Source organism: Marmota monax, unplaced genomic scaffold (assembly GCF_021218885.2).
Source record: "Marmota monax isolate L192 unplaced genomic scaffold, Marmota_monax_Labrador192_F-V1.1 WCK01_AAM20220418_F8-fsc00027, whole genome shotgun sequence".
NCBI classification, from domain to species: Eukaryota; Metazoa; Chordata; class Mammalia; order Rodentia; family Sciuridae; genus Marmota; species Marmota monax.
This window is the reverse complement of record NW_026694617.1, coordinates 9,861,166-9,888,360: the sequence shown is the minus strand read 5'-3', so window position 1 is coordinate 9,888,360 and position 27,195 is coordinate 9,861,166. Positions and strand designations below refer to the sequence as shown.

Below are 27,195 nucleotides of genomic sequence, written 5' to 3'. Positions count from 1 at the left end.
ATAAGGAGGTTGAATCATAGGGGTAGGGAGTGAGAGCATGGGAGGAATAGATGTATTCTAGAAAGGGCAGAGGGGTGAAAGGGAAAGGCATGGGGCAGGGGATTAGCAAGGATGGTGGAATGTGATTGATAGACATCATTATCCAAAGCACATGTATGAAGACACGAATTGGTGTCAACATATTTTATATACAACCATAGATATGAAAAATTGTGCTGTATACATGTAATAAGAATTGTAATGTATTCTGCTGTCATTTTTTTTTTAAATCAATAAAAAAATGAAGTGCCCTTAAAAGGAATGACTGTATGTTTATCAAACACTCAGCTTCATTTAGGCATTGAATTAAGCCATTTATTGCTTCAAATGTGTCACCACGAACATTTTAATATACACTCCAGAGCAGTAAGGCCTCAAGTTTCACCACCTATAAATTATGAACCCACATTTTGGACTTTTTTGTGCTAATGATGATTACATGAGTTTTGTACAACAAAGGTTTTGAATGCCCTTGGTGTAAATGTCACAAAGAATACTAATAGTTGGCCACATTTTTATTGAGGTAGTTCTGTGTTTGGCCCATTATATTATATATCTTAGATATTAACAGGTTCTACCCATTACTAAACACTTGCACAAAATTTTGGTTTACTTCTTTATATACACTTCATAAACTATTCAATGTTTGTTAAAACTTGTCAAGGTGTGTTCTAAGTGATTTGGTAAGAAGAATTTAGAAATTAAAAGGGCTGTAGCAGCTGGAAGCAGGGATGTTCCTGACTCAGACAAGGAACTTTGTCTTAAAATAAGGCTGTGCATAAGGCTTTTTCCTTTGACCAATTCTTATAAAATGAATGAGTTTGGGAAACTCATAATATATAGTTAAAGGATATAAATGATAAATTTGAGCATCTCCACGCAACGTACTAATAAGCTAACCGAATACTATATTATATGTTACTTCTCAAATGTTTGTAAAATCTCCATGAAAACAGTGAGCATCATAAAATCATGATACACCATGATATTATGCAATCATGAGGATTCACATTATGAACCAAAGTTCTCTCTTTGGTCTGGCAGTTATGAAATCAGACTGCAGCAGCTCAGAATCACGGTATCTCAAAGCTGGAAGAGAACTCTGAAATCTCCTAATTCATGCCCTCTCGGTAACATTGCATAGATTTTATACTGTATTAAATTCTAAGAGGCTCCTAAGTGCTTTTAATTAAAGCAGAAATGCAACAGACCCAGTAATAAAGGAAGTATGATGTAATAACTACTTAAAAGTTTTAAGGACTTTTCTATACCAGACTCTATTTTAAATAAAACACCCACTAAGTAAGATCTAAAATCTAAATAGCACCTGTAGAATAAAATCTTAGGAGTGCTTTAAAGACACCCTGTACCAGCACCACACTGGTCTAATAAGGCCCAGAGTGATTAAAGACTGAAACTAACTCATGTATGTCACAAGAGTATGTCACAGATTCAAAAATAGAGCTGAATATGAAGCTCCAGTCAGAGATCTCTTCACTCATGTTGGCCACACTGCCTCCAGTAAAAACAGATATAACCATTATTTTCATTTTATCTGCTGTAATCAGACTTTTCTTTTATGTCCCTTTGAAGCAAAAGCCAGAGACATGTCCTAAAAAAATACATTAGTGTTTCAAATTTACATTAAAAATGTTTTTCCCTTATTTTCCTAACACAAGTTCCAAGTATTATTACAGAAATCACAGATTACATATAGCATTCTGCTGGGGCTCGTCCTTTTTAGATTATGAAAACTGTAAGTAAATTCGAATTAAGAAAATTTCATTATTAAGTGTGCAAAGTATAAATACAAGTAATTTTTTAAAAACTTTATTTTAACACCTAATACAATTCCAATTTTAAGGATTACTTGCACAAAAAAATAAACACATTTGGTATAAAAATGTATCACTTTTAACACCCTTTCCCCCGTCAGCCCCCCTCCCCCGCCCTCATGAACTGCACTCTATCTGGATGCAGAAACATATAAAGACTAATGGCACAAATTAGTTTTTACCTACAGGAGTTTTCTGTTTATGTACCCAGGTACTCTAGAGGACACCAGCCCACTTTATCACATGAACCATTTCCTTCAGCCTGCTGAATCAGTTTCACAAAGAAACAAAGCTTATTATAAAGGCATTTTAAAAACCATTATCTTAAATTCTTTTCAGAAGGGCTGACTTTTTTTTGTCTTTTTTGCAACCATTTATATACAGTGTTACGTAACAGCTCTGGAGTACAGTACATGCAGCAGAATATACCTGTTGAATATAAAATACTTTTAAAATCATCATCGTTGGAATTCTTTGAAGTCTAAATTATAGAATGCCCATTACTTTTGAGAAAATGGTTGAGGAGTACAAATGTCTGCATATGTTGGCCACAGAAATAATCCAAGGCTAACTGGAATAATATTCATAGCACACCAGGAGTGCATAAATAATTTACTTACATTATTAAAATACAACCCATAAAATTCAAGTTCAAGATTTTATAGGATTGTCAATGTAAATCCTCTAAGTGGTTGCCTGGAAATGAGTTGTTTCTTCTTTCTCCCTTCCTTTTTAGAGTCCTATATAAAAATGACGAGCTGAAGCGTTTCTTCCTCAAGTGACACCTTTATTTGTGTCTACTGCCTCTTCTCTTCATTGCAGCAGTGCACTGTGGACAGTACCATTTTCCTTTTGGAGCTTCAGTTAATCCAACACATCCATAATGGAACCATTCTATTGGGCACTGGAAAGCAAAATTTAAAAAAATAAATAAATTTAGTAGTTCTATCAAATAGAAAGTATGCCAAAGTATGTCCAGGAGACTGGATATTTCATCTAATAAAAATTAAAAATTTTAGATCTAGGAGATGATTTAGAGATCACGTAGTCTACCTGATACACTTCATGAGTTAGAAAACAAAGGCACAGAAAAATTACTTATCTTGGATAACTGGGTTCAAGTAAGGTTCCCATAACACTAAATAATAAATGAAAATTGACTAATTTTCATTAACTTAATCAGGTTATTAATATATGTATATATTAATGTTATATACACATGAGATGAATATTTTATGAAGAAGGTAATATATTTTAAAGATTTTATTTAATACTCAGCCTTATTTGCTCTCTCATAAAGTAAGTGACCTTGTTGTAAGTGAAGACATGAGGGATACCCTGGGTGCCTTTTCTGAGTACACCTATTCCTAGAGATGCAGAGGTGAAGTACCCCTCTATGAAACATATTAAATGGTTCTACATTTGCACAGAAAGTCTTAGCATGCACAAGTGCACAAGAGACGAGAAGATTTGAAAGCTTATGATATGGCATTTACAGAAATCTCAGTCAACATTTTCACTGCCCCTGAAGATAGCATCTGGTGATGTTCTTGAAATGGTGGAGCAATACTATTTTGAAATAATCAAAAACAGCCCACAGGTGATTGTGGACAGTGGAAGAGGGCTGTATCCCCATCTATGTGAAGACTTTGTTTTGACTGTCAAATCGAGGAAAGGTACAACTTTCACAACAGCAAGCCAATCTTCAGACTGTTTTCAGAAATTTAAAATTCTTGCTAATCCTAAAATTCCTAATTCTTGCTAATCCTAAGATGCTAATTCTATGTTCCTGATTACTACTTCCACAGAATTCAGGGTTCTGTTATGCCCCTGGAGCAAAAGAAGCACACAATGAGGCTGAATTATAAGAAAGTAACAAGGGTGACAAAATTACAAAACAAAAGGATTGTCAACACTTAATAAAAGATGTATCTCTAACCAAAATTAAGCTTCCTAAAAAAGAATGAGGAATGCCTTTCGTTCTATCCTTTGTTTTTTATGTCAGAGATGGCTCCCTATTAGCTGCCACCTGATAAGAATGATAGAAAACACTGTACTAATGGGAGGGAAATAATCTAACATTAGATCTTCAACTATCCCTTGGCATCATACTTGTTAAAAAAAATTGTACTATTTTAAAGTTCTATTTCTTCAATGTGATAAATGAACTGGGCTCCAGTAAATACATCTTTACCAAAAGGGAAGGAGAATGATTATAATTTTCACACACCATAACACTTATGAAAAATACAATCTGCATATAACATCACAACATTAGCTTTAAAATTTTAAGTAGGGAATGCATTAAGGAACACAGCCCTATTGTGGAGAAGAATATTCTAGCATTAGCATAACATAATTAATGTAACTGCAATTTGTTTTCTTAAGACTGTGAGACACACTATATAAGAAAAATATTTAAGCGATAAAAACCTATGATTTTTTTCATTCCTAAGTAGCAAAATTCAATACTTACATCTTGGTTATCACATCCTACCATCTCTCCATATGATACCTAGTTAAAAGAAAATTAAATATTTTTATTACGACTATGTAACGAGTTTCTAAATCCAAATTGTTTTTTCCATACTTTTTAATTATAAATCATGTTCAGTGTATTTGATTTAGTGAAAACACTAATTACCAAAAAAGTATATATGGTGATTCCTACTGTCAAACTCATTCTCACACACATAAATTATCTATGTAAATATGTGTTGTGGAATGAATGCTTGTACCCACCTCCACCCCCCGCCCAAATTTTTATGTTGAAACCCTAAGCTCCAGTGTGACTTACATATGACTTGAAGATAGGGCATGTGAGGAAGGTTAAATAAGGTCAACAGGTAGAGCCCTAATCTGATAGGGCTGTGCCCTTGGAAGATCCAAGAGAAGCCCCTGCCCTATCTTTCTGTACCATGTGAGTATGTGTCAGAAGGTAGCTGTCTACAAGCCAGAAGGAACAATCACTGGACCCAGACTGGCTGGTGTCTTGATCTTGGACTTCCCAGCCTCCAGAACTTAGAAATAAATTTCTACTGTGAAAGCTACTCAATCTGCAGTATTTTATTACAACAGCCTTTATGTGTACAGGGAATATAGCATGGTATGTTAAATGTTTCATTACAAGTTATACCTGAGCACTGAGATTATGGTCAACTTGGACTGACCTTCTTCCCCCACCCCAAACTTCCTTTTCTTTCTTTCTCTCTTTCTTTAATGTGGTGCTGGGTATCAAACCCAAGGCTTCATGAGGGTGGGGTAAGTACTCTACTATGGAGCTCAGTCCCAGTCCCTGCATTTTTCTTTATACTCTTTGAATTTACAGCAAACATGTCACTTTTAAAAGGGGGAGAAAGGCATACAAATAAAGCAAAGGTATTTTACCAGAGTAAAAGAGTGCTGGAAAATGGAATAATTTTCTTCTTTCTAGTTTTTTATATTGTGTTGTTATAGAAATACACCAGACTTTTACCTGATTACAAATGCAATATCGAGGTTCATTTGGGTCGTAAGTCCAATCAACCTGGCTATTTGAGTCTGATTCTGGCACTACTGTTGTTTGCTGGGAGATTTCCTGTACAACAGTTGATGATGAAGAGCAGGACGACAGGGAGGAAGAGGAAGAGGAAGAGGATGACTGCTGGCTGGAAGATTTGTTGTTGTTTCTGAAAAAAAGCATTGGTTTTGTTTGGCCATCATCAGACACTACCCAAGAAAAACATCAAATGTATAAATTAACATCTAACACTTTTATTTAGAGCAATGAGAAAGAATTTTATAATAGTTTATTTTTTTCATTTGGAATGTTTTATTTTCTGGAGAATAAAAGTATTCAAAATAAACTTCTTTTAAAATTGTTTCAAAGTTTTAAAAATATTTTTAATCGTAGTTACTACTTACCACAGATTTAAACTAATTTTAAGAATTAGTATTAGTTATGGTTACCCTGGATTCTTTTTGTAATTCTAAATAAACAAAATACTCTTCATCAAACTCTAAAATGCACATACAGAAAAACACTAATTATGACTATCAACTGACATATGAATACCTATCATGTGGAAGGAAGACAGTGAACCAAGAGTGTTAAAATTCACAATATTTACCACTAGCTAGAGGCTAACTCCATTTAAAAAATGTAAACATTTACCATAAACAGCTATATTAAATTTGGTTCATAAAATTAAAATTAATTTTTAACAAGGTGATAGTTGTGTGAATATTTTATATCCATCATTCTTTCAGGGATTTATACAAAACAAAAAAAAAATACCACATCACAGTTAAAAATAAATTATGACAAAATTATAAAGTAACTAATTCTTCTGGCCTCACATTTGAACTTTCATTATATATAAGCACCCAGCATATTCAGTACCAGGGACAGATGGAATTCAATGCTGTTAAGTTTTCAAATTTAAAGCTTATATAATCATCCTAAGAGTCTCACATATAAAACTTAGGCATATTTTCAAATCATCAATTTTGGAAACACAAGACCAAGAATTAAGACAACTTGCTATTAATCAAATTGAAAAATCTTGTTTTTTAAAAATGTAATTTGCATTTTATGTATTGATTTACACTGAAACATATGGCAAAATAAGAACTTATAAGTGAAAAACAGTTCCATAAAATGGTTTATCTTAATGAACAAATGAAAATAAACAGAAATCATTTACTAACAAGCTGAATTAAGACTATAGAAAAATTAAAAATAATTCTAACACTTTTTAAAGACTTATTCCTTAAAAGCATAGCAGTGTAAATGAAAATCTCACATCTTCTCACATATCCTAAGTTCATCCTGACCCATTATGCCCTGGATAATGGGCATGGAGGCTCAGCTGGGGTGCCAAGCAGACTGAAAACACAGCAAAGGTATGGGGTTATGCAAAGGTGTGTAATGAGAAAACTTACTTGCTCTTTCGACCACTCCGTGAGTCAGCTGCTGATGAGCTGGCATTCTGTGTTAATGTTGTCATGAGTGCTGAAGATGATGAATAGCCAGCTGTTTCCCTGGGCATTGAAAATTCTTTTCCCAGCTGAAAGTCATTATTCTTAAATGCTTCATAACTGGCTTTTAAACTTGATGTTCTTCGTCCTTCTTTCATCTTAAATAGACATTCATTTATAGCATTAATATATATAATACAGACTTTCTCAAGTTTTACAGGTTACAGTGTTATTTTTGTTCATCCACTATACATTTATTTTGCTTAAACTTAATTTTCATCATTGGCATTTAAGTTATTTCATATAAAGATTTAAAATCACCAGCCTCAGCAGAAGTGAGGCACTAAACAACTCAGTGAGACTCTATCTCTAAACAAAAACAAAATAGGGCTGGGGATGTGGCTCAGTGGTCAAGTGCCCCTGAGTTCAATCCCTGGTACCCTCTTCCTTCCCCACGAAAAAAAGATTTAAAATCAGTTTTTACACAAGAAGTAACTGTGGGAAGGGTTACTTCTCAATTGGAACACAGACAATTACAGAAGTGAACAAACTCAAGCCAATCTAAGCCCCAAGGCCACAGAGTCCTGAAAGTGGTAGAAACTCCAAATAACTATCCCAGCATGTGCTAAGGACAACAGCTGAGAACACAGGCAATCTGAGCAAAAACTGTGAGAAGGGTCTGCAAGAGGAATTTATCTTTTACTTTTCTTCATCAGTCAGGTAATTCCTATTTAATTATATGTTATTATCATAAGACTGATTTCAAAGTTAAAACACATGATAAAATAAAACTGTTCACATCCAGTTGTTTCTACTAGGGTTTGCCAATGATTCTGAACTTTTTACCTGTGCTGTAGCTTGAACTGCTTGAGCTGCTGCCATGGTAATTGCCCCTGCACCAGTTCCTGAAGATAATGAGCCAATGTTATAGGATGCCAGAGGTTGGGAGGAATTCACATTGTAAGCATTGTTGGAAGAAGCTGTGGAATTATTATTTCGACAACCTGTAGAGAGGAAACAAAAATGGTTGTAGAATATTATTGAGTTTAAAATACATCATTTGCCAGCACAGATAGAATCATTCCAAGGAAATTCTTCATATACTGTAGATTGAGTAATGGAAGACATTTTCCTTTTTCTTTTCTTCATATGCAGATTTCAACCAGGTAACAAATCTCTAAGATTCACTAGTCATGAATGTTTTCATTTCCCCTATTCTAACACAAACAAATAAATAAAAAAGCAGTCAATAATATTTAAGAAAAAAAACTTACCTAGTGTATTTTCCTTAGAGGCATCTGATGTAAGGGTAGAGAGCAGAGCTTCAGATTTAAACTTCTTTTCAGGGATGTGATCTGTTGTCGTATGGTGAGAAGTTGGATTATATTTCCTTTCTGAATATAAATAAAGAATTCATGTGTTTTTAAACTTTAGAGAACTACAGATAGGCAGTCATAAAGCAGTGCACTCACAATCTGGGTGCCTCATCAAACAGGGACTATGATATCTTCTCAGCAGAGAGGAAAAACAGAACTCTGTGTCACATGTTTTATTCATATTTTAAAATCTTCAGGAGTAAAGTACTGAAGATAACCCAAAATGCACCAAGATTTCACAAACAACGTAAGGGGAATTTTATTTTCAACCAAACCTTGTTTCCTATCAAATTGATTTGTCCAAAAAAAAAAAAAAAAAAGTACCAGTACAGTTAGTCCACTAGCCCATCAGCCAGCCAACAATTCCTTTACTCACTAACTCACCAACCATATGACTTTTTCATATGCCAAACAATCAGTTAAGCACTCGAGAAGCAAGGATGAAAAAGACAAAGGTCCTAGTTTATTGTTTGGCTCAGTTGTAACACTCCCTAGAGAGAATTGGACATCTGTAGGTAAGAAGCATATACAGCTATTACTAGTACACATTCTCCCTCTAGGAACTTCAGAGAAAACAGACCACCTGTTCACAAGTCAAATGTGCTTTTCCCAAATGAGAAAGATAAAATCTGTCAGGATTTGCAATGAAAACATATCTCATTTTTTTTTAAAAAAGGAGGGAAGAAAAGTTCTCAGCTTCTGGAAAAACACACAGGTGACATGAATAATGAGTTTTTAATTGTATTTAGCTCTTTAAATACTTAGTGCACTAATCCAAACTTACTTTCCACTGGAGTATGTGAATGAGCATGGTGATTGTTCACTGGCTGTGAAGGAGTATCTAATTCCAAAGATCCTAAAAAGAAAGGCACAGAGATATACCACCATTAAATGTCACTACACAACTCTACATGTCAACCAACTACTGGCAGTAGTGTTCCCTAACTCAGCAGAGGGCTGCATGCTCTACACAGACCTGTATCATTTTAGTCACATATGTCAGAGGGCTATCAATGCCAATTCCACTCTGAGCTATTGAGAAACCCATTTCTCAATATTCACCTTAAATACAAAATGGTTCAAGGCATGGTAATGCTGAGTTAGGGAAGTCACCACAGTGGGTGCCATGTAAACAGATGAATGGACATTGTAACCACAACTACTAATAAAATCTAAAATCCTCAGGTGAGAATAATAGTATTGAGGACCTTATAGTAGGAGATTCTAAAGTTCTAGGTGACAGGACACTATTAATCTGAAAGAAAATTCTTTGATCATTAAAATGACATATAACAGTGAAGACTTCCTAAAAGAAGTCAGGGATTTTACTTGTAAAAAGTGAGGGGAAGAATCTTGAATACCAAGCTTTAAAATACTTTTAAAGAAATTCTCTGGGTTTATTTTTGATCCCTTGAGATGAAATTATGGCAGGGCACAGGATGGAGTATTTTAAAACTTGATCCAATTTAGGTTCATATGTCTGTGTCCTTAGAGAGGATGCTTTATTAACCTTCCTGCAGTACTGAATAGGCATGAGTTACCATTATTCACAGCTACCATCAGCATTTAAAAAAAAAAAAGAAAGAAAGAAAATGAAAGCAGCTATAGAATATTGTATTTTGTCCCCCAACACTTATCACTGACAGGCTTTCTCCAGAATAAAAGTATCACAAATAAATCAGATTATCGTCTAAAGTGATGGATCTACTTTAGATTTTAAAAAAAAATGCAACTATGGAAATCAAAATGGATTTTATACTGGCTTCTGTAACTGACCTAGAGTGAGATATACAGCCTCACGCCATCAAGAAACATTTTGTGAATAGAAAAGGTAAATATTCTTGCTGTTAGAATGCACCAAGGGGGAAAAAATGTTTATAAACTTAAGTTCTAGCAGAAAACACCCATAATACTATTTTGGTTCTACTAACATCTCTAGGCCTACCACCATACTCTCTACTTTTATTCATCTCACTATTTAGAGGTTGAAGAGATGAGGAATTATTTTTAAAAAACAGAGCTCAGGCATTCATTTCTGGGAAGTCTCCTGAGTGAAAACCAATAAGTATTTGTGTGTAACTTACAGCAGGAGATCAATTTGAGCCTTGCAAAGAAATATTAACATGGCTTTTGGTTGATAATATAAAGTTTAGGAAAGACTATTTTAAAAAACAGGAAGTGTTGTGAAATAAGTCAGAATCTTTCTCAGCATATACATCTGTGGAAAAGTATTAAGGAAGTTCCCAAGAAGAAAACACTAACAGGCAGGGCAAAGTCACTGTATTAATGAATATGGGAGATGGTTAATTTGTCTCTCAATGGTGATACTTCTTTAAAAAATCTTTGCTTTTACCACTAATCTTACTAGTACATGTGGATATTTAAAGATGGAATGACTTAGTATGTTTTTTTTTTTTTTTTTTCCCATAAAGAATGAGTGGGATGATAGCCTACATTATCCCTTTTGGTGTCCATGACCCAAACAGTTCCAACTGCTGGGGTCCAAGTTATGTGACCCAGATGCCACCAACAAGCAAAAGGCAAAATCTGAAAAGCTTCTGTGGGACAAGCGTCTCCTCGGTGATTTGCACATGTATTATCCAATATTGATGGAAAACTGTAAATTTTACTTACGCCTCTCTAATATCTCTGTAATTCCAGCATTATCAGCTTCCAGCTCCATTTTAAACTTAGCCAGTTCCTGATCCAGCTTTCTCAAGTGTCGATCTACCTGTTTCAAAGAAGATCAAAGATAACCACCAAAATTTGGGACACTGTTAAAGTGTCAGTTTAATGAGGAAACCTAAATCTTTGTTTCTTTTAATGAATCTGCTTAGTTTCCTTGAGCAAGTCAATTAACCTATGCCTCAGAGGTTTTGAATCTATTAAACGAGGATGGTAGGCTGAATAATCTCCCAAGTCTCCTTTTATGAATTTTCGGTTTGAAGAAATCAGAATCTCAAATTTGTTAAAAAATGTTCTTTACTCAATCACACAAGTGTAGGGATATGAAAGTTAAAGCAAAACTGAGACTTGGGATTAAGGGTGAGAGGAGGGCTGGAGGGCTGGTAACTTTTCAAAATATGCCTATGAGTACATTCAGCCTAATCTCCACTACTTATCATCAGGCTATTCCATAGAGCCACACCATAATAACTGATATTTAGAATGACGAAAGAAAGATTCTCTGTCTACAAACAAAGAGGCTACTATATTCTGCACATACATTTCTTTAAGGCAGGAAAGCAGACCATTATACTTCTAAACATTTATGTAAAGGGCTCAAACAAAAGGGGATTTTAGTCAGAAAACATTATTCCTTGAAGAGCCTAGTTAAAAAGATTTTGTCTATAATACTACTGCCCTAGTTAAAGTGGCAAAATTTTACTTTCTCACTTACATAGAGATCTTTTGACTAATTTCAGAAAATTTTATGACATCTCAAACTAACAACAACATCTTAATGTATTTTTAATCTTACTATGAAATGTTTTCAATACTTTTTACAAAATTACTACTCAAAAAAAAAAACAAGTTCTTTGAAAAATATTCATGTTACATTACTGACAACATTCTTTTCAAAGTCCAGTTTCCTACTGGATCACTGTTATAATTAGGAGTAACTTTCTTATAAACATCAAAATGTGCTATGAAACAGCTGGAGCAAAAATAAAAAGTTCAATTAGATAATATGTATCTAAATTGGGGAGAGAGGGACAAAAACAGCAGAGGACAAGATGCACGTTAGATGCCTATGAAGGAGCCATGTAACCATAGTGCTTGGTGTTTTAGATGTCTCTTTTATAGTCCTTATACTAATCTTTTGGGATAGGTTATTACTGGACAGGATATTATTTTATAAAAGAAAAAAACTAAGAATCAGGGGTTAAATACTATGCCCAAAGTCATACAAATAATGCATTTCAGAAATAATATCTGTCTGAAATAAATTATGCTTAACCATTTATTTCTAACACTGCCCTCTGAAGCTCTGCATATGGAAAACAACTGATTTTTAAACTCAAAGTAATATAATTCAAGTTGAAAAATGAGTAATGTCCTATTATTTGTATTTTATATGTTAATAGCAACCACTAGGGTATTGGTTTGTGGTTTTTCAGTCACGGAAAGCCTTGTTTCCCCTTTATCTCACCGACAAATAACTCTTCAGAATTTGAAAGAAGCTGAAATTACAATATTTAAAACCCTATAGGATCATGTGTTGTGGATACTTGCTCCTATTCAAAGAACATGCAGGTAATTGAGCATCCTTCAATGGAACCTCCCTTCCAATAATAAAGTATGAACACAGACCTCTGTTATTCAAGAATATTTCTTTCATTGTCAAAATTTAATCTCAAGGGAAATTAAAATAAATACTCAAATACTTAAGTTCTAAAACACTTAATACAATGAAAATACCCCATCACTTTTCTTATGTACAATTATACTAATTATAAATAGTGAGCTCCTATCATGTTCTTGGCACTGGATTAAATGGAGGATGTATGAAGAATGTGAGAGAATTCCTACCTTCACAGGAATTAGAATTTAGCCAACAAATCCAAATTTACAAAAGATATTTAACATAATAAAATTTAAAAAAAAATACATAGTCCAAATGGAACAAATAAGCAACTCTTCAAAAAGAGTCAGAAGTAGCACATAAAGTAAAAACACAACATTGGGAGGTGGTAGACACAAAGGAGGCATAAATGGTTAGATAGCAAAGAATGAATAGTATTCAAATAAGTGGAAAGAAGGAGCAATGATTTTAAAATGTATAGCGACAGAAAGACTGAATGCTCAGAGAAAAATAAGACTATGCCAGGCCCTGTAATATATATAACAGAGGGAGAGAGAGACTGCTAGAATCCCAGTTGGGAGTGTTGTCTTAGGGTGATAGGAAGATCTTTTATTTTTAACACCATACATACTCATTCCACCTCTGCATTTAACATTGCTTCAATTTGCTAAATACATTACTGACAAAATTTATTACACGAGACATAGAAAATTATGAAATTTTCAATACTTGATAGTTCAGAAGAGCCAAATTAATAATTACAATAAACAGAAAAACCTTAACCACCTTGAGGTGAGCAGCTTTGTACAACACCTTCCAATCATTCTTATTTTTAGATATGTAAAAGATTATGAACTAATTGGTATTATAAGCATTACTCAACAATGAAAATCATTTTTCTTTGATTTACACTACTATATTAAATCAAATTAGAAGTTAGTAAGTAGAGAACAAGATTTAACTCAAGCTACAAGGCACCAGGACATATACACAGTATTAAAACAGCTGTAATAAGAGCTGCATTAAACTCAACTGGAATCTACAATGTGCCCTCTGCCCACCCACTCCATTCCTTCTGTCTGCATGAGTGGGTTAATCACCTATTCTAGATGATCACCATAATGGCTTCCTAGGTATCAGGGACTAGTTACCCTTCCATAACACCTGACCGCACAAACTAATTTATAGTAGTAAAGAATACTGATCCATTGAGAGAGATTCTCTATTAGCCCACGATTTCCAACACCAGGTTGACCAGAATCCAGTGATTTGTTCCCCATTTAATGTTAATAAATACCATTCACAAAAGCTTCTTTGTCCTGTAACACCAAATGATATTCTATAATCCCAGTCATAATTGCTTTAAGTTTAAACTATTTCTGAACTCTTTAAAAACAAAAGGAAACATTATTTTTTAAACATATTCATGATCATAAAGAATTTCAGTCACACCTGGCCCCTCTGCAAAAAACAAACAAAAAAATCCTCATCCTTTAACATTTTTGCATAGAATAATAATACTTTATCCTTTCTTTTTTAAATCTCCCAGTTTTCCAATATTTAAATTTTAAAATATGTCACTGATAGACCCAAATTAAAACTAGGCAAAGCTTTTAAAAAACTTAAGCATAAATTATCATTTCCAAGACAGTCAAGTTAAATGTAGATGTCTAGTTTGCCCTTTCAGAAAAAGCAATCAGTTTATTAGACTTTAAGTTGAAATCCATGGCAATAAGAGATAAATTCTGTCCCCAATAATATTTGGGTGTAGTGAACAATGAGGGTAAAGTGGGGAAGAAAAAAGAACCATGATGGCAAAGCCTATGTCTGGTAACACATAAAAATGACTTTTTACATCTCTAAATTATATTTAAAGTAGATAAAAATATGACCTATCATTCAGCTGAACCAAATATTTGAGGCTTTAGCACATAAACTACATCTAATCATCTTCCTAAAAGACAATAAGGACAAGAGACAAATCAAAAGGTCAAACTCACATAATATATTCCTTAATTAGAGTATCAGATAAGGAACTCTGAAATTTATGGTAAAATGTGGATCTGAAATATATTCATCTCAGGTACAGGCCAGGATATAAAACCAACAGCAAGTTCAAGGGTACTGAACCCTGCAAGAAACTTCTAAAATCATTCAAGCATTAACAAAAAGCTCAAATTTTATCAGAGTATCCGTAAATCAACTCTACTAGGTATGGCCATCTAGCCATCTTTACGACAGTGACATCTGGCTGAGGAACATGAGTGTTTAATGACTATTTATGAATATTAGGATATAGCAGGCATTTGCTTTAACATGAAAATTTTGTTTGTCAAATTTCACTACAACAACCACTGAAATAAACTATCAGTTTGTTTACTGGACTCCTAATCCACAAATGTCTTCATCTGTTTATATTATGCAATAGTTACTTTCCTTAACAAAATAGGTAACCAGAGCTGTGTCAGTGCTAGCCATCGGAATCAATCAGTGTACTGTAATTTTAAAAGTAAATAAAATATTTCAATAAAAATTAAAAGACAGTGAAATATCATGTTATATAAAACAATGAGGGATGAAATCAAACTCAATTATACATAGGCTAAATATACCTTATCAGAAATATTTGGGACTAATAGTATTTCATATTTCTAATGTTTTTAGATTTTTGAATACTTGCATATGCATAATAAGAAACCTTGGGGATAGAACCCAACTCTAAATACAAATCTCATTTATGTTTCACATATACCTCATACATATAACCTAAAGGTAAGTTTATACGATATTTTAGTGTACCTGTGTTTTGACTGCAAATCATCACAAGAGGTCAGATGTGAAACTTTCCATTTGTGGTATCCTATCAACACTCAAAAAAGTTTCATATTTGTAGCATTTACATTCTAAATTTTCAGATTAGATATGCTCAGCCGGCAGAGCCCAGAAGCTCTGAAAGCAGAATCACCTGTGCTCCCAATCATTTCTGGATGAGGGACAAACAATTTATATTACCAGACTTTCACTAGGATATTCACCACTGATATTTCAGGGAAAATGGCTAATCTGACAGGTAACTCTATTTAACGACCTCTCTACTGAACAAGTCAACAGTCCCCTTCTGTTTGTTTACTTGTAAGCTAATATGGTAATTTTTTTACTCTTGAATATAGTGCTCAAGCATCACAGGACACTGTAATGTCTTATGATATTCACTGCCCAAGGCTCGAGCCTTCCAAGGAAGTACGTAATTGTTTTCAACAACTTAATAATTATTTCTTCATGGGGGTGGGGTTGTAGCTCAGTGATAGAGTGCCTGCCTGCCTAGCCCACGTGAGGCACTGGGTTGGATCCTCAGCATTACATAAAATAAATAAAATAAAGGCACTGTGTCCATCTACAACTAAAAAATATTAAAAAAATAAATTATTTCTTTGTGATAACTCATGCTAATTTTTCACTTGTTTATAGTATCAAATTACTAAATGTCCTCTTAAATACGTTTGATTTTAAATTTACTTAGTACAGGTGGTATGTCTTATAAAATCAAGGTGGGAAGTAAATGACTAAGGTTTGCAAAACACTGGTTTAGATCACCTTGATAAGTCTTTGTCCCTCTGTTCACTATTTGATTAATCTGTCAGACTCTGAAGGCACAGAATTATCAAGAACCTTACCAGCCCTGAAGGGCCCCAGTAAGGAGATCTAATATTTTGGGATGTCCAATTTTGCCACTAATTTGTATAGTGATATTGACTTTATCATTTAAAAAATCTATTTTGTTATAATTAAGAAGGTAAAGCCAGGAGCAGTGGTGCATGCCTACAATTCTAGTGGCTCAGGAGGCTGAGGCAGGAATATCGAAAGTTCAAGGACAGCCTCAGCAATTTAGCAAGGCCCTAAGCAACATAGAGGGAGCCTGTCTCAAAATAAAAAATAAAAAAGGGCTGGGGATGTGGCTCAGTGGTTAAGCAGCTCTGGATTCAATCCCCAGTACCAAAAAGTAAAAAGGGAAGCTTACAGTGGAAAGATATTTTTAGTTGAAATACAAAAAATTTATATATTACTATAAGTTTTAATATTTTAAAAATGCCCTCTTTGCTGAATGCACATCTGTGAATTCTATTTTAGAAGAACTTTCAATTATCTTACATATCAGAGAAAGAAGAAATCTCCAAATTGAAGAAAATAACAAAATTATGAGACAATGTAAAAAGAAGGATACCAAAAATATTTGAGCATCCATAACCCTGCCTGGCCTACTAAAGTGATGCGATAAAGAAAACTAAATGTACTTGAACTACATTTCTGTTACTTTTCTTCAAGTCACACACTGGAAAGATGTACATGGCTATTTGAATTTCTGTCTATCCTTGTTTTGAAACAATCTCAGCACACTCTATATCACTTTTTGAGAAGTTTCCTCCTAACTAAAATACATCTTTCCCCAATAATGACCTCTTTAAGCTGCATGCCCCGAACTCAGAACCTGGAAGTCACGCTATTGCACTTCTTTCTGCATTACGTAATTATATTACATATTACCTGAATATAAAATTGTGGATTACATATTCAGGTAATTTTGGTCAAGAAATATTTATTGTAGGAAAACTATGGTAGGTTCTGAAAATGCTAAACTAAAAAGACATGGCTCTTGACATTTACAGTAAGGAAGAAAAGTACATAAGCAAAGGTCAATAAATAATTACAATGTGATTCAATCAGCAATGAAACCATGTGAAAAACAGAGATCTGAAGGTTGGCATGACTATGTTGAGGGGCAGAGTGAGGAACAAACCACTAACTGCCTTTACAATACCTAGTCTCCCCCTTGTCCTCATAGATAGAATCCTCCATGTCTGGGGTAGTAATATGCCCTGTTAAACTTTTCTCAGCCTTCCTTGTGGGTAGAAAAGCCCTTAAGAGAAGTACGTAGGATTCCAGGAAATTCTTCAGAGGAGCTAACTGAACTTCAAAATGTGCCCTTTCGCACGATCTCCTACTCCAATTCTTCTTTTATCTGACCAGACAGATGAGAAGAAGCCTGGAACACTGATGATGTGGGGGTTGCCATTTAGGTCCTAGTTGATCTCCTCCAACAATTATTGTTCATGAGAGGAAAACAAATCCTTTGTTTAAACCACTGTTACAATATATACTCTTCTGTTTTAATCAGTCAAATATCTTTTCCTAGACATAAATAACACAAATATCAAGATTAGTAAGACTACTTGAATAAAGAGGCAATGCACGTGCAGGATATTGGAGGATGGAGAAAAGTTTATCAAGCAAAGATTAAGAGCAAAGTCCTTCTGCTCAGGGAGTGATCCCTGCACAGTATGTTCACTGTGAACATCACGAACAGGTCGTGGTGAGAATGAAGGATGAGAAAGAGATGCAGTGAGAAATCTGTCAGGAACCTGATCAAAAGGACCTTGAAAGACACAGTCAATAAATGTTCCAAAACTCCTAAAAATTTCAAATAAGGAGATGATTTGCCAAGATGTGTTTTAGAATAAGGAACACTAGAAACGCCAGAAGGAACTTTCTGGAGTGAATAGCAATGTTCTGGGTCTTGATGGAGTATCAGTTACAAGAGTATATAAATGTCAAAATGTGCACTGTGCACTTAGGAGACGAACATTTTATTGTTTCTACTGGTATTTCATCATTTTAAACAAGTACTTGAACTACAGAATGATAAACAATTGGTGAAGAAGGGCCAATCAGAGGTGCTCAAAGTAAAATGGATAAGACATGGTGAACAACTCAGTGTAGGAAGATGGGAACAAGGAGTCTAGAATGACTTTCGTATCCTAAAAATTGTGGTTCTTCTGAGTTTTAGAAACAAAAGTAGAGGGAGCAGGGAGTAAATGAAGAGAGTCTAAGAATTTTAACTTTTAATACCTTGAGCTTTGAGGCCTAGGAATGCTCAGATGAGTCGGAGGAAAAGTTTAGTTTTGAGGAATAATTAACATATAGTTGTTAAAACTCAGAGAACACACAGAAAGGTAATGGAGGAGTTTTTACAACTTGGGTGGGGAGTGGGCGTGGGGCACAAAATTGGCACTGACACAATTCCTCACTGATCCTCTGGATAGGAACAGAAGCGGAGAAGAAAATTACCTTTACATGAAAAGCACCTGAAGAGTGAAAAAACACAGATCAAGAATAGAACCTGGGAACACCACCATTATGAGCTTTATCCAAGGAAATCTATAAAGGCCACAAAGGTAGGAAAATCTTATTAGATGGTCAAATGATAACAGATTAGCAAGAATGTCAAGGAGAAAGTTTCCACCAAAAGCCTCAAAATATATTGTCAATGGAAGGCAAAAGTCAAAACTGGTGGCCTGTGAAGGAGCACACACCTGCAATCCCAGCAACTCAGAAGACTGAGAGCTGAGAGAATACCAAATTCAAAGCCAACCTGGGCAAGTTAGCAAGACCATCTCAAATTAAAAAGTAAAAAAGGGTTGGGGATGTAGCTCAGTGATACAGCAGCCCTGGGCTCAAGCTCCAGTACAAGCAAGAAAACAGAAAAAAAATTCACAATAGGTGTTTGTATGTCACATGTGGCATAGTTTTGGAACAGCTACTGGGAGAAACCAAAAGAAAAACTGACTACATTGAACTATGAAGACTAACAGGAAGTTCAAATATAAAGGGTCCAAATAATGAAAACCATGATTGTGCAGTGGCACCAACTTCATTGCTGCATGATTTTCCCTAGGTATGATGACAAAATTTTTAAAGTAAGTGAAAACACTCCCTATGATGGCAACCATGTGGAGGGTGCTGGTAAGAAGAAAGAGCTCAGGAGCTCAACTAGAGCCTTGCTTGGGGAAGAACAGAATGATAAAGCAGAAGGAAATCAAGTGTAGATGTAGGAGGTACTTTAGAAATAGGATGAGTTCAAGTGATGATTAGGATCAATATGCAGCAATTAATGGGGATTGGAATTCACAAAAGTCAAAGAAGCAGACTACTATGAAGATATTTCAAGAGAGAATAACTGTGAACCAGGTGCTAGTTTCTTAACAAATGGATGACATAGATGATTACATCTTGAAGAGAGTTTTTTAAACTGATTCATAAAAATTTTACATGATTATGGAGTACCATGTGAAATTTAATACACATACACACACACACACTGTGTAATGTTCAAATCAGGGTAAATATATCTATCTTCTCAAATACTGATCATTTCTTTAAGATGAAAACATTCGAAAATTCTTTCTTCTAGCTTAAAAAAAAAAAATAGTACATTACCCTTACCATACTGTCACCTATTGTGAAGTAGGGCAACAGTTCTTTCTCTAATCTAATTATAACTTATCACCCATTACCTGGCCTCTTCCCATCTCTCCCCGGACTCTGATAACCACTATTCCACTCAACTCCTATGAGTCTAGATTCCACATATGAGTGAGTCATTGCAGAAGAGAGATTTTGGGGCAATAAGAATATAGGTGTCACCTGAAATAGCAATAGTGTATTTAAAAGGAAAGAGCAGGGAAAAGATAATAAAGAAGAGGAAGGAAAAAGGAAGAGGGAGGGAAAAGGAGAAATGAAAAGACAAAAGGCAGTCCTAGAGATAATAGGAGAGTGAAAGAAAACAGCTTCAACTTGGTAGGGCTGAAAGGGAAGCAGTGGCTTCAGGAAAGTAGAAAATTATAGTTGGGAAAAACAAGATGGATCAAGTCTTTAATAAAGGAGTGAATGCCTACTATCTGCCAAGATAAAAGCATATACAGATATCGATATATACTCATACATATGTGTGTATGTACATATATATACACGCACATAATATGTTTAACATATATACATAATATACATATTAAGTCTCAAAGAAGAGTTTTTGATTCACAAAATTATAGACATTTATAGGATACCATGTGATATTTCAATACACAGATGCTATGTGTAATATTCAAGGGTAAATATATTATACATATACATACACACCAAATACTCTAACTGTAACTCTAAATGCTATTAATTTATAGATAAGGAAACAGGTTTAAGAATTAATAACTTTTCCAACATCATGCTATTAGTGAAAGGGCCGAACTAGGGTGTACACTGTTCTCTGTATGGATCCATTATGGACATTCACTTTTTACTACAATATTGTATTTTCTTAAACTTATTATGTCATCTTAACCTTGCTCTCTAACTTAGGTAGCCTGCCCTAACATTTGTTAACTTTTACCTTCATTCTGCTTATGCCACTACCTCTGAGTGAAATGCTTCCCCTCAACAGAACCCCCAATCCCATCCCTGACCCTCTGCTCAAAACTCATCCCATCCCCTCTAATTGGGCCTGACTTGGTCATTCAGTTTTCTTTACCAAATACTTCTTAACACTCAACTCTACTAATGTTCACTTACTACATCTATCTACATGGGTCCTCCACATGAATTTGTGGGTATGTCTTTCCAACTAAATTTACAGGAATCATTCTAGTACTTACTTTTTTATTCCTCTATTATATGCAGGTAAAACTCCATTAATCAGGTAAATAGTAAGTGAACAAAGTGGTTCATAAATAATAGATGAATACATATACACATTTTAAAAAGCACATATTTATGTTATATATTTTTTCAAAATACATAAAATATATTTAGTAAAGGAATAAAAATAGTACAATAATAAAATGTTAAAGGAACAAAACCAAAGAGCTGTATGAATTAAAATGCAGGTAGTCTCTAAAGATTGACACATAAAGTCATTAAATATAAGGAAGAATTTTACTAAACAATTTGATCTTAGATTCAAATGTAAATGACTTTTTTTTCTGTGTTTACAGATATAATTCAATAAGATTAAGTTTGTTTTCATTCCACAATAAATCAAGATACAACCTACTCTACCTTTCTTTAGGCAATGTTTTTTGTGAAACTTTTTTCAGAATATCAATATGAACAAAAGAGCCTATGTTATTAGAACATTAAAATATTTTCACTATATAAAAACAACTAAATATTCTCTACAACTTTACATGTTTCCTAGTTTAGTACAGGCATTCATAATGCATACCATATGAAGTGTGTATTTCTTACATGTGTCTTACTCTCTAATGGCATTTTATCTATATGTACCTTGCAGTAATAAAACTGCACTCAGAAAACTGCAAAAATAAGATATGAAGTCTACAAGCTGAAGTTAAACAGAAGTGAGAAATTATTTTATACCTTAACTTATTTAGAGAAAAAAAATTAGTATTTCCTAATATGTATATTTTAGAAGCTTCACATAAAAAGAGAGAGAGAATCATTAACATTATTTTTAGAAATACCACATATTATATCTGTTTTGACGATTTCAATCTTTTAGAACTACTGATGCAAGAAAGAAACTTTTTTTTAAAGGTTATGTAGTCTAATGTTTACCAAGTATTTTTGCCATCTGACCCAGTTGTTGCCAGTCGTTAAAAACAATCTATTAACATCCCTTCAATAGCAATCCCAAAGATTTTCTTTCTCGGGAGTACACAGAAACAAACTCAAAATGATATAACAAGCACATAAACACACGCCCTTAAGAAGATAAGAATTAGTAAAATAAAGTTAAATATCAATTCTTGTTAAAACACACCACACGCGTGGGTGTGCGTGCACACCCATGCGTGCACGCGCGCACACACACGAGACACGATCTTATGTAGTTTAGTCTTGGCTAAATGTTATTATGTCAGATGCAATAGATCAACTAGAATAAAGAGTCTCTGAGTTCTCAAAGATCCCCCCAAAATAGATACTAAACTCTCAAATTAGGTATGAATAAGAGAGCAATACTTTAGTTTTAGTCACATTTAAGCCAATAAAATTTAAAACATAATCCATAATTCATGTACTTATGGCAGAGTATGCACATTAATTTTACTTACCAAGTCATATATCTGGTTTGCCAACTGTACCTTCTCATCTGCATCTTCCAAAGCTTTATAGTAGTCCTGAATAAAAACATTTTTTATTTCAAAAATAAATTAATCATTTCAAAATAATTAAGTGTGGGACATATAACTATATTTCATTATCATCCTTGTTAACACTGCGAGTCATCTTACATTAGCAATAAAAAGTCTCCTAGGGATAAGGGTGTGATTGGGGAAGAATTAGATATTATGGATAATGGCCAAGAATTAAAGGAAAATGCTCAGAAATCCTAGAAAAGATATAAATAAAATATACTGTTCCAAGTCTAGTCTCTATACTAGAAAAAGCAATGTAAGCTAATGAATATTTAAAAGAAAAAATGCTAATTAGAATTAATCTAACTTGTAAAGCACATTTATGCCTTTTTAAGCTTTTTTTTTTTTTTTTTTAAGTACAGTTATAGAAAGGATTCCAATCTGTATGTCCTTATTATCCAATTGTTCCCTAGCTCCTATTTTAATTTAGGTATAAATTCATACAACTCAATCTATACTTTAAATTTCTCTGCACTGTAAAGCAAACACTTTTTTTTTTTTTTTAAACGGGAGAAAAGGATTCTATGTATTTCACTGGTACCACACTTTCTGTTGTGCTACACCAAAAACTGATTAGGTTAAAGGGATGATCAATGACGTTGAAATGTATTTATGTGATGTCTATACTCACACACACCTGAGCCTCCAGGTAGCTTCCCAGCCAGGACCACTTCTCTTACAGATTCTCTTTTTTTTTTTCTCCTAACAGAAATAATCTTCCCTCCATATGGTAGAATAAATAACACAACTACTCAATTTGTAGTTTCCAAATTGCTTTCTTAGTCCATCCTTAAACAATTCTATGAAGGTTGGGTGTAGGGAGGCATTATTATTCGTGAAACTAAAAGATCTGCCAATGTCACACAAACTGCAGAGTCATGATTAAATCCAAGGCTTTTAAGTTGTTCTTCTAATGTATCTTTGAATAAACTAGATCAGACCTTCCAAGAAAACCTTGGGGTTGGGGCTAATGCTTATCCTAATTTGGAAGAGACTCTAAGTCCTATAAAACTAATAAAAACATAAAAGAATTTTGTATTTCTAGGTCCAATTCATGTACAAATACTATGTATTTATGGCAGAGTATGCACATTAATTTTACTTACCAAGTCATATATCTGGTTTGCCAACTGTACAGTTTTAAATTGAAAGGCTTTGAAAGATCCTTCCAACTCTTCAATGAGTTCATCAACTTAAGTACTTAGTAATATATAAAATATGCTCAAAATCTACTGATTTTCACCCATTTATCAACAAAATTGGATAGCAGCATTTTATTTTTAAAACCAAGGCAATTTAGTTATATTTAATTAGAAAAAATAAAGGAAAAAAATGTATTTTTAAAATAGTTCTACAACTTTCTAATAGTCAAAACTTAAACAATTTTAAAAATGACCCAAATTCTTTGATCCCTATATCTAATTCTCTTAAACACAATAAGTTATTTAAATTCCAAAGAGCCATTGATAATCTTCTCCTATTCTAATATCCAGAAATCTATTTAATGTTAAAATATTCTTTTCAGAGTTTCCCAATATTTACTGATAAATCATTCAAAGTGTTACACATACTTTTTTGATAGACGCCATCTGTTCTTCTCTCCATTCGGGTTTATTTTTCTTTGCATTCATAAAGAATTCACTGACTCTTTGTTCTAGCTGATCCATTGCATCTGACATAACAAAAACATTTCATATTTAGATAAGCAAATTCATATATCAAATTTATACGCTTTAATTCAGGGGTGAAAAAAACATAATGGCCAGTCACCATTAGAGACGCTGAGGCAGGGGGATCTCAAGTTCAGGAATAGCCTCAGCAATTTGGCGAAACCCTCAATAACTTAGCATGACCCTGTCTCAAAATTTAAAAAAAAAAAAAATTTACAGGACTAGAGATATAGCTCAATGGTAGAGCACCCCTAGGTTCAATCCTTAGAACCAAAATAAAAAAAAATAATAATAATATATTTCGCTTGGCCAGTATCTTTAATATGTATGTCCTGTGGGCTGGGGATGTGGCTCAAGAGGTAGCGCGCTCCCTGGCATGCGTGCAGCCCGGGTTCCATCCTCAGCACCACACACGAACAAAGATGTTGTGTCCGCCGAGAACTAAAAAATAAATATTAAAATTCATTCTCTCTCTCTCTCTTTAAAAAAAAATGTATGTCATGTTTTGATTTCATAAATATACAATGCCTTAATGACCTGAGTCTTAAAAAGTTAAAATTTTCCTGACAATTTTTTTGTGTTATTTGAGAAATTTTCCCACTAATCAAAGTAGAATCAACAAGCAGATCCACATAGAGAGTATCTAAACAACAATTTTTGAGCACTACAATCTTGGAGTCAAAGCTAATAAATGTGACAAAATAATTGTGTACACGTATGAATATATAATAATAAATTCCACCATTATGTACAATTAAAATGTACTGATAAAAAAGAAATAACCACTGGGTAATCCTCACATTTCTTTCTTTTCCTTTTTTCTCTTTTTCAGGCATTCTACCTCTAAGCTACTCTAAGTTACATCGCAGCCTTTTCTTTTTTCCTCTTTGAGACAGGGTCTCACTATATTGCCCAGGCTGCAATCCTCCTGCCTCAGCCTCCTGAGTAGCTGGGATTATGGGTATGCATCACCACAACCAGCTTAATGCTCAAATTTCTATTAATAAGAAAAAGTGATAAAAGCAATTTAAACTGTAAGTTATATAGTGCTAAGCACCCCATCATCTCATATCACAACAGAAAGTGGTAGGTACAACCTCATTTATTTACTCAATACACTATTCTATTTAGTTTATATAGCTTTTTCAAAGTATGTGCCAAGAATAATCACTTCATTGGAGGCCTGCTAACAAAGGAAAAAATAAATGGGATTTTGTTGTTATATATAAGTTGAGGAAAATTTTTTTACTATATTCTTCGTTTAAAGATTTTCAGTGAATAATAGTGCTTTACTAATTTTAAGAAGTCTTTCCATGAATTTTTTGAAAATAAAATTAATTTTTTGAAAATAAAATTAATTTTTTGAAAATAGTATTGTCCTTTAAGCATTCCTAACATTTGACACGCTGTTCTCTTTTGTTAATCCACAATACCCATTAACTTCATAATATTCTAGTTATTGTAAAATCCGTATAATCTAAATCCAAATTATAAGAGAACTTGAAATTTTTAGTCAAAAGTAAAATGTTTAAAATAAGAACAACCCTTTATTTAATGCCTACCTTATATTAGGAACCATATATTCAAATTTATTTGTATTATTTTAAATCCTCAGATGATTCTCTTTTTATAGACAATGAAACCCCTCTTTAGAAGTGGTAATGCAGTCAAAGTCAATGAGTAAATTAGTGATGTCCTAAAATAAACTCATATCTATCTGACATCAAAGTCTATGTTCAATCCTACAAAACACACTATTCAGCAAGTCTTTGGCATTTCAACTACATTAAGGTTAAAATGGATTTTGAAGTAGTTGGAAAACCAGGCATACAACACAATGAATAAAACAAGATGCTTATGAAAAATTTTATAATTTATAATTTTAGGGAAAATTTTATAATTTTAGGGAAAAAAAATCACCAGCAACCAAGCTATTGCTGAAAGAAAAAGAAAAGCCCACCAATTACCAAAATTTTACAACAACATCAGATAAGAAACTTTCAGTACAATCTTATTTCCCTCATTCTAATGAGAAAATGATCACGCTGTTGAAAATTCGAAGTGCAATTCTATAATTAATCCTCTCATTTCTTTAAGAAACTCAGCATTCCAAGTTCACTAGGCTCTCTAAAGACCCACCTATAACCTGTGCTTCCGTGCGTTTCACTCTTGAAATTTCTGAATAGAACGAACTTTAACAAGCACGAATGCTGAAATTCAAACCCGACATATAAAGCTCAAGTGAAAATTCTTTTCAATATTTACAGGGTGATTTCCACTAAGACATATACGGTGTCTACTCTCTCAATGAAAGTATAGAACCATTTTTTTCGCAATGCCAAATTTAAAAAGGAACACGCATGCTCTAATGCCTACTCCTGTAAAAGTCACAAGTAGCGTGGGGAGGGAAGCAGCAGCAAAATACAGGACTGCCAGATCTTTCTGACAACTCCTTAGGTACTAGCAGAGTGACCGGGAGGAGAGTCAAAGCTCCGGAGGTGCAAGCATCAATGGCAAGCAAGTCAGGCACTGAACGCGTGCAGCGAACAAGAGTAAACGCGCCGACTTACTCTGCACCTGCAGATCCATCTCGCGCATCTCGGTGAAGCGGTCCCGCAGGTCCATTGGAAGCTGCTCAATCACTGTCAAAGGGAGAGTCCGTCAGGGGGCGGGGCCAACGGCGAAACTACGCGATTACGTCACTGCGTGCGTGCGTGCGTCGGGGGGGTCGAGGGAGCCGGCAGCTCACATCGAGGCTGCCAGTTACCGTGAGAAAGAAACATCCCCCGCCTCCCCCTCCCTCCCGCCATCCCGCCTGCCCGTCCACTCGCGCTCTCGACCGCCCGCAGGTCCCATAGGCGGCCTCTGCCAGCGCGGCGCACTCACTTTCCAAATAGTCCTCTAGGTACAACATCGCGACCCTTACAGCTGGGGGAACGAAGGGGTCCAGGGGTTTATTTGTGTCACTCGCTGTCGCCGGAGTTTTGTCCCTTCCAATATGGCGCCTCCGCTAGCAGCACCCGCTCG

General features: G+C 34.3%; 1 protein-coding gene across 3 annotated transcripts; it reads right to left on the bottom strand.

The window, feature by feature from the left end:
- Positions 1-340: 340 nt before the first annotated feature.
- On the bottom strand, positions 341-27,195 carry Ing3 (inhibitor of growth family member 3). 3 transcript variants are annotated; one of them, XM_046422499.2, is made up of 12 exons: positions 27,055-27,195; positions 26,739-26,810; positions 24,070-24,170; positions 22,415-22,480; positions 10,844-10,940; positions 8,994-9,065; positions 8,108-8,227; positions 7,680-7,837; positions 6,798-6,991; positions 5,350-5,542; positions 4,351-4,389; positions 341-2,778 (listed from the first exon to the last, which is right to left on the bottom strand). In XM_046422499.2, the coding sequence occupies exons 1-12, from the start codon at positions 27,080-27,082 to the stop codon at positions 2,662-2,664; spliced, it is 1,257 nt and encodes a 418-aa protein (XP_046278455.1). In that variant the 5' UTR covers positions 27,083-27,195; the 3' UTR covers positions 341-2,661. The 3 variants fall into 3 exon arrangements, with proteins under 3 accessions (XP_046278455.1, XP_046278456.1, XP_046278457.1); XM_046422500.2 differs by lacking the exon at positions 26,739-26,810; XM_046422501.2 differs by lacking the exons at positions 341-2,778; positions 4,351-4,389; positions 5,350-5,542; ... (2 more) ...; positions 8,108-8,227; positions 10,844-10,940.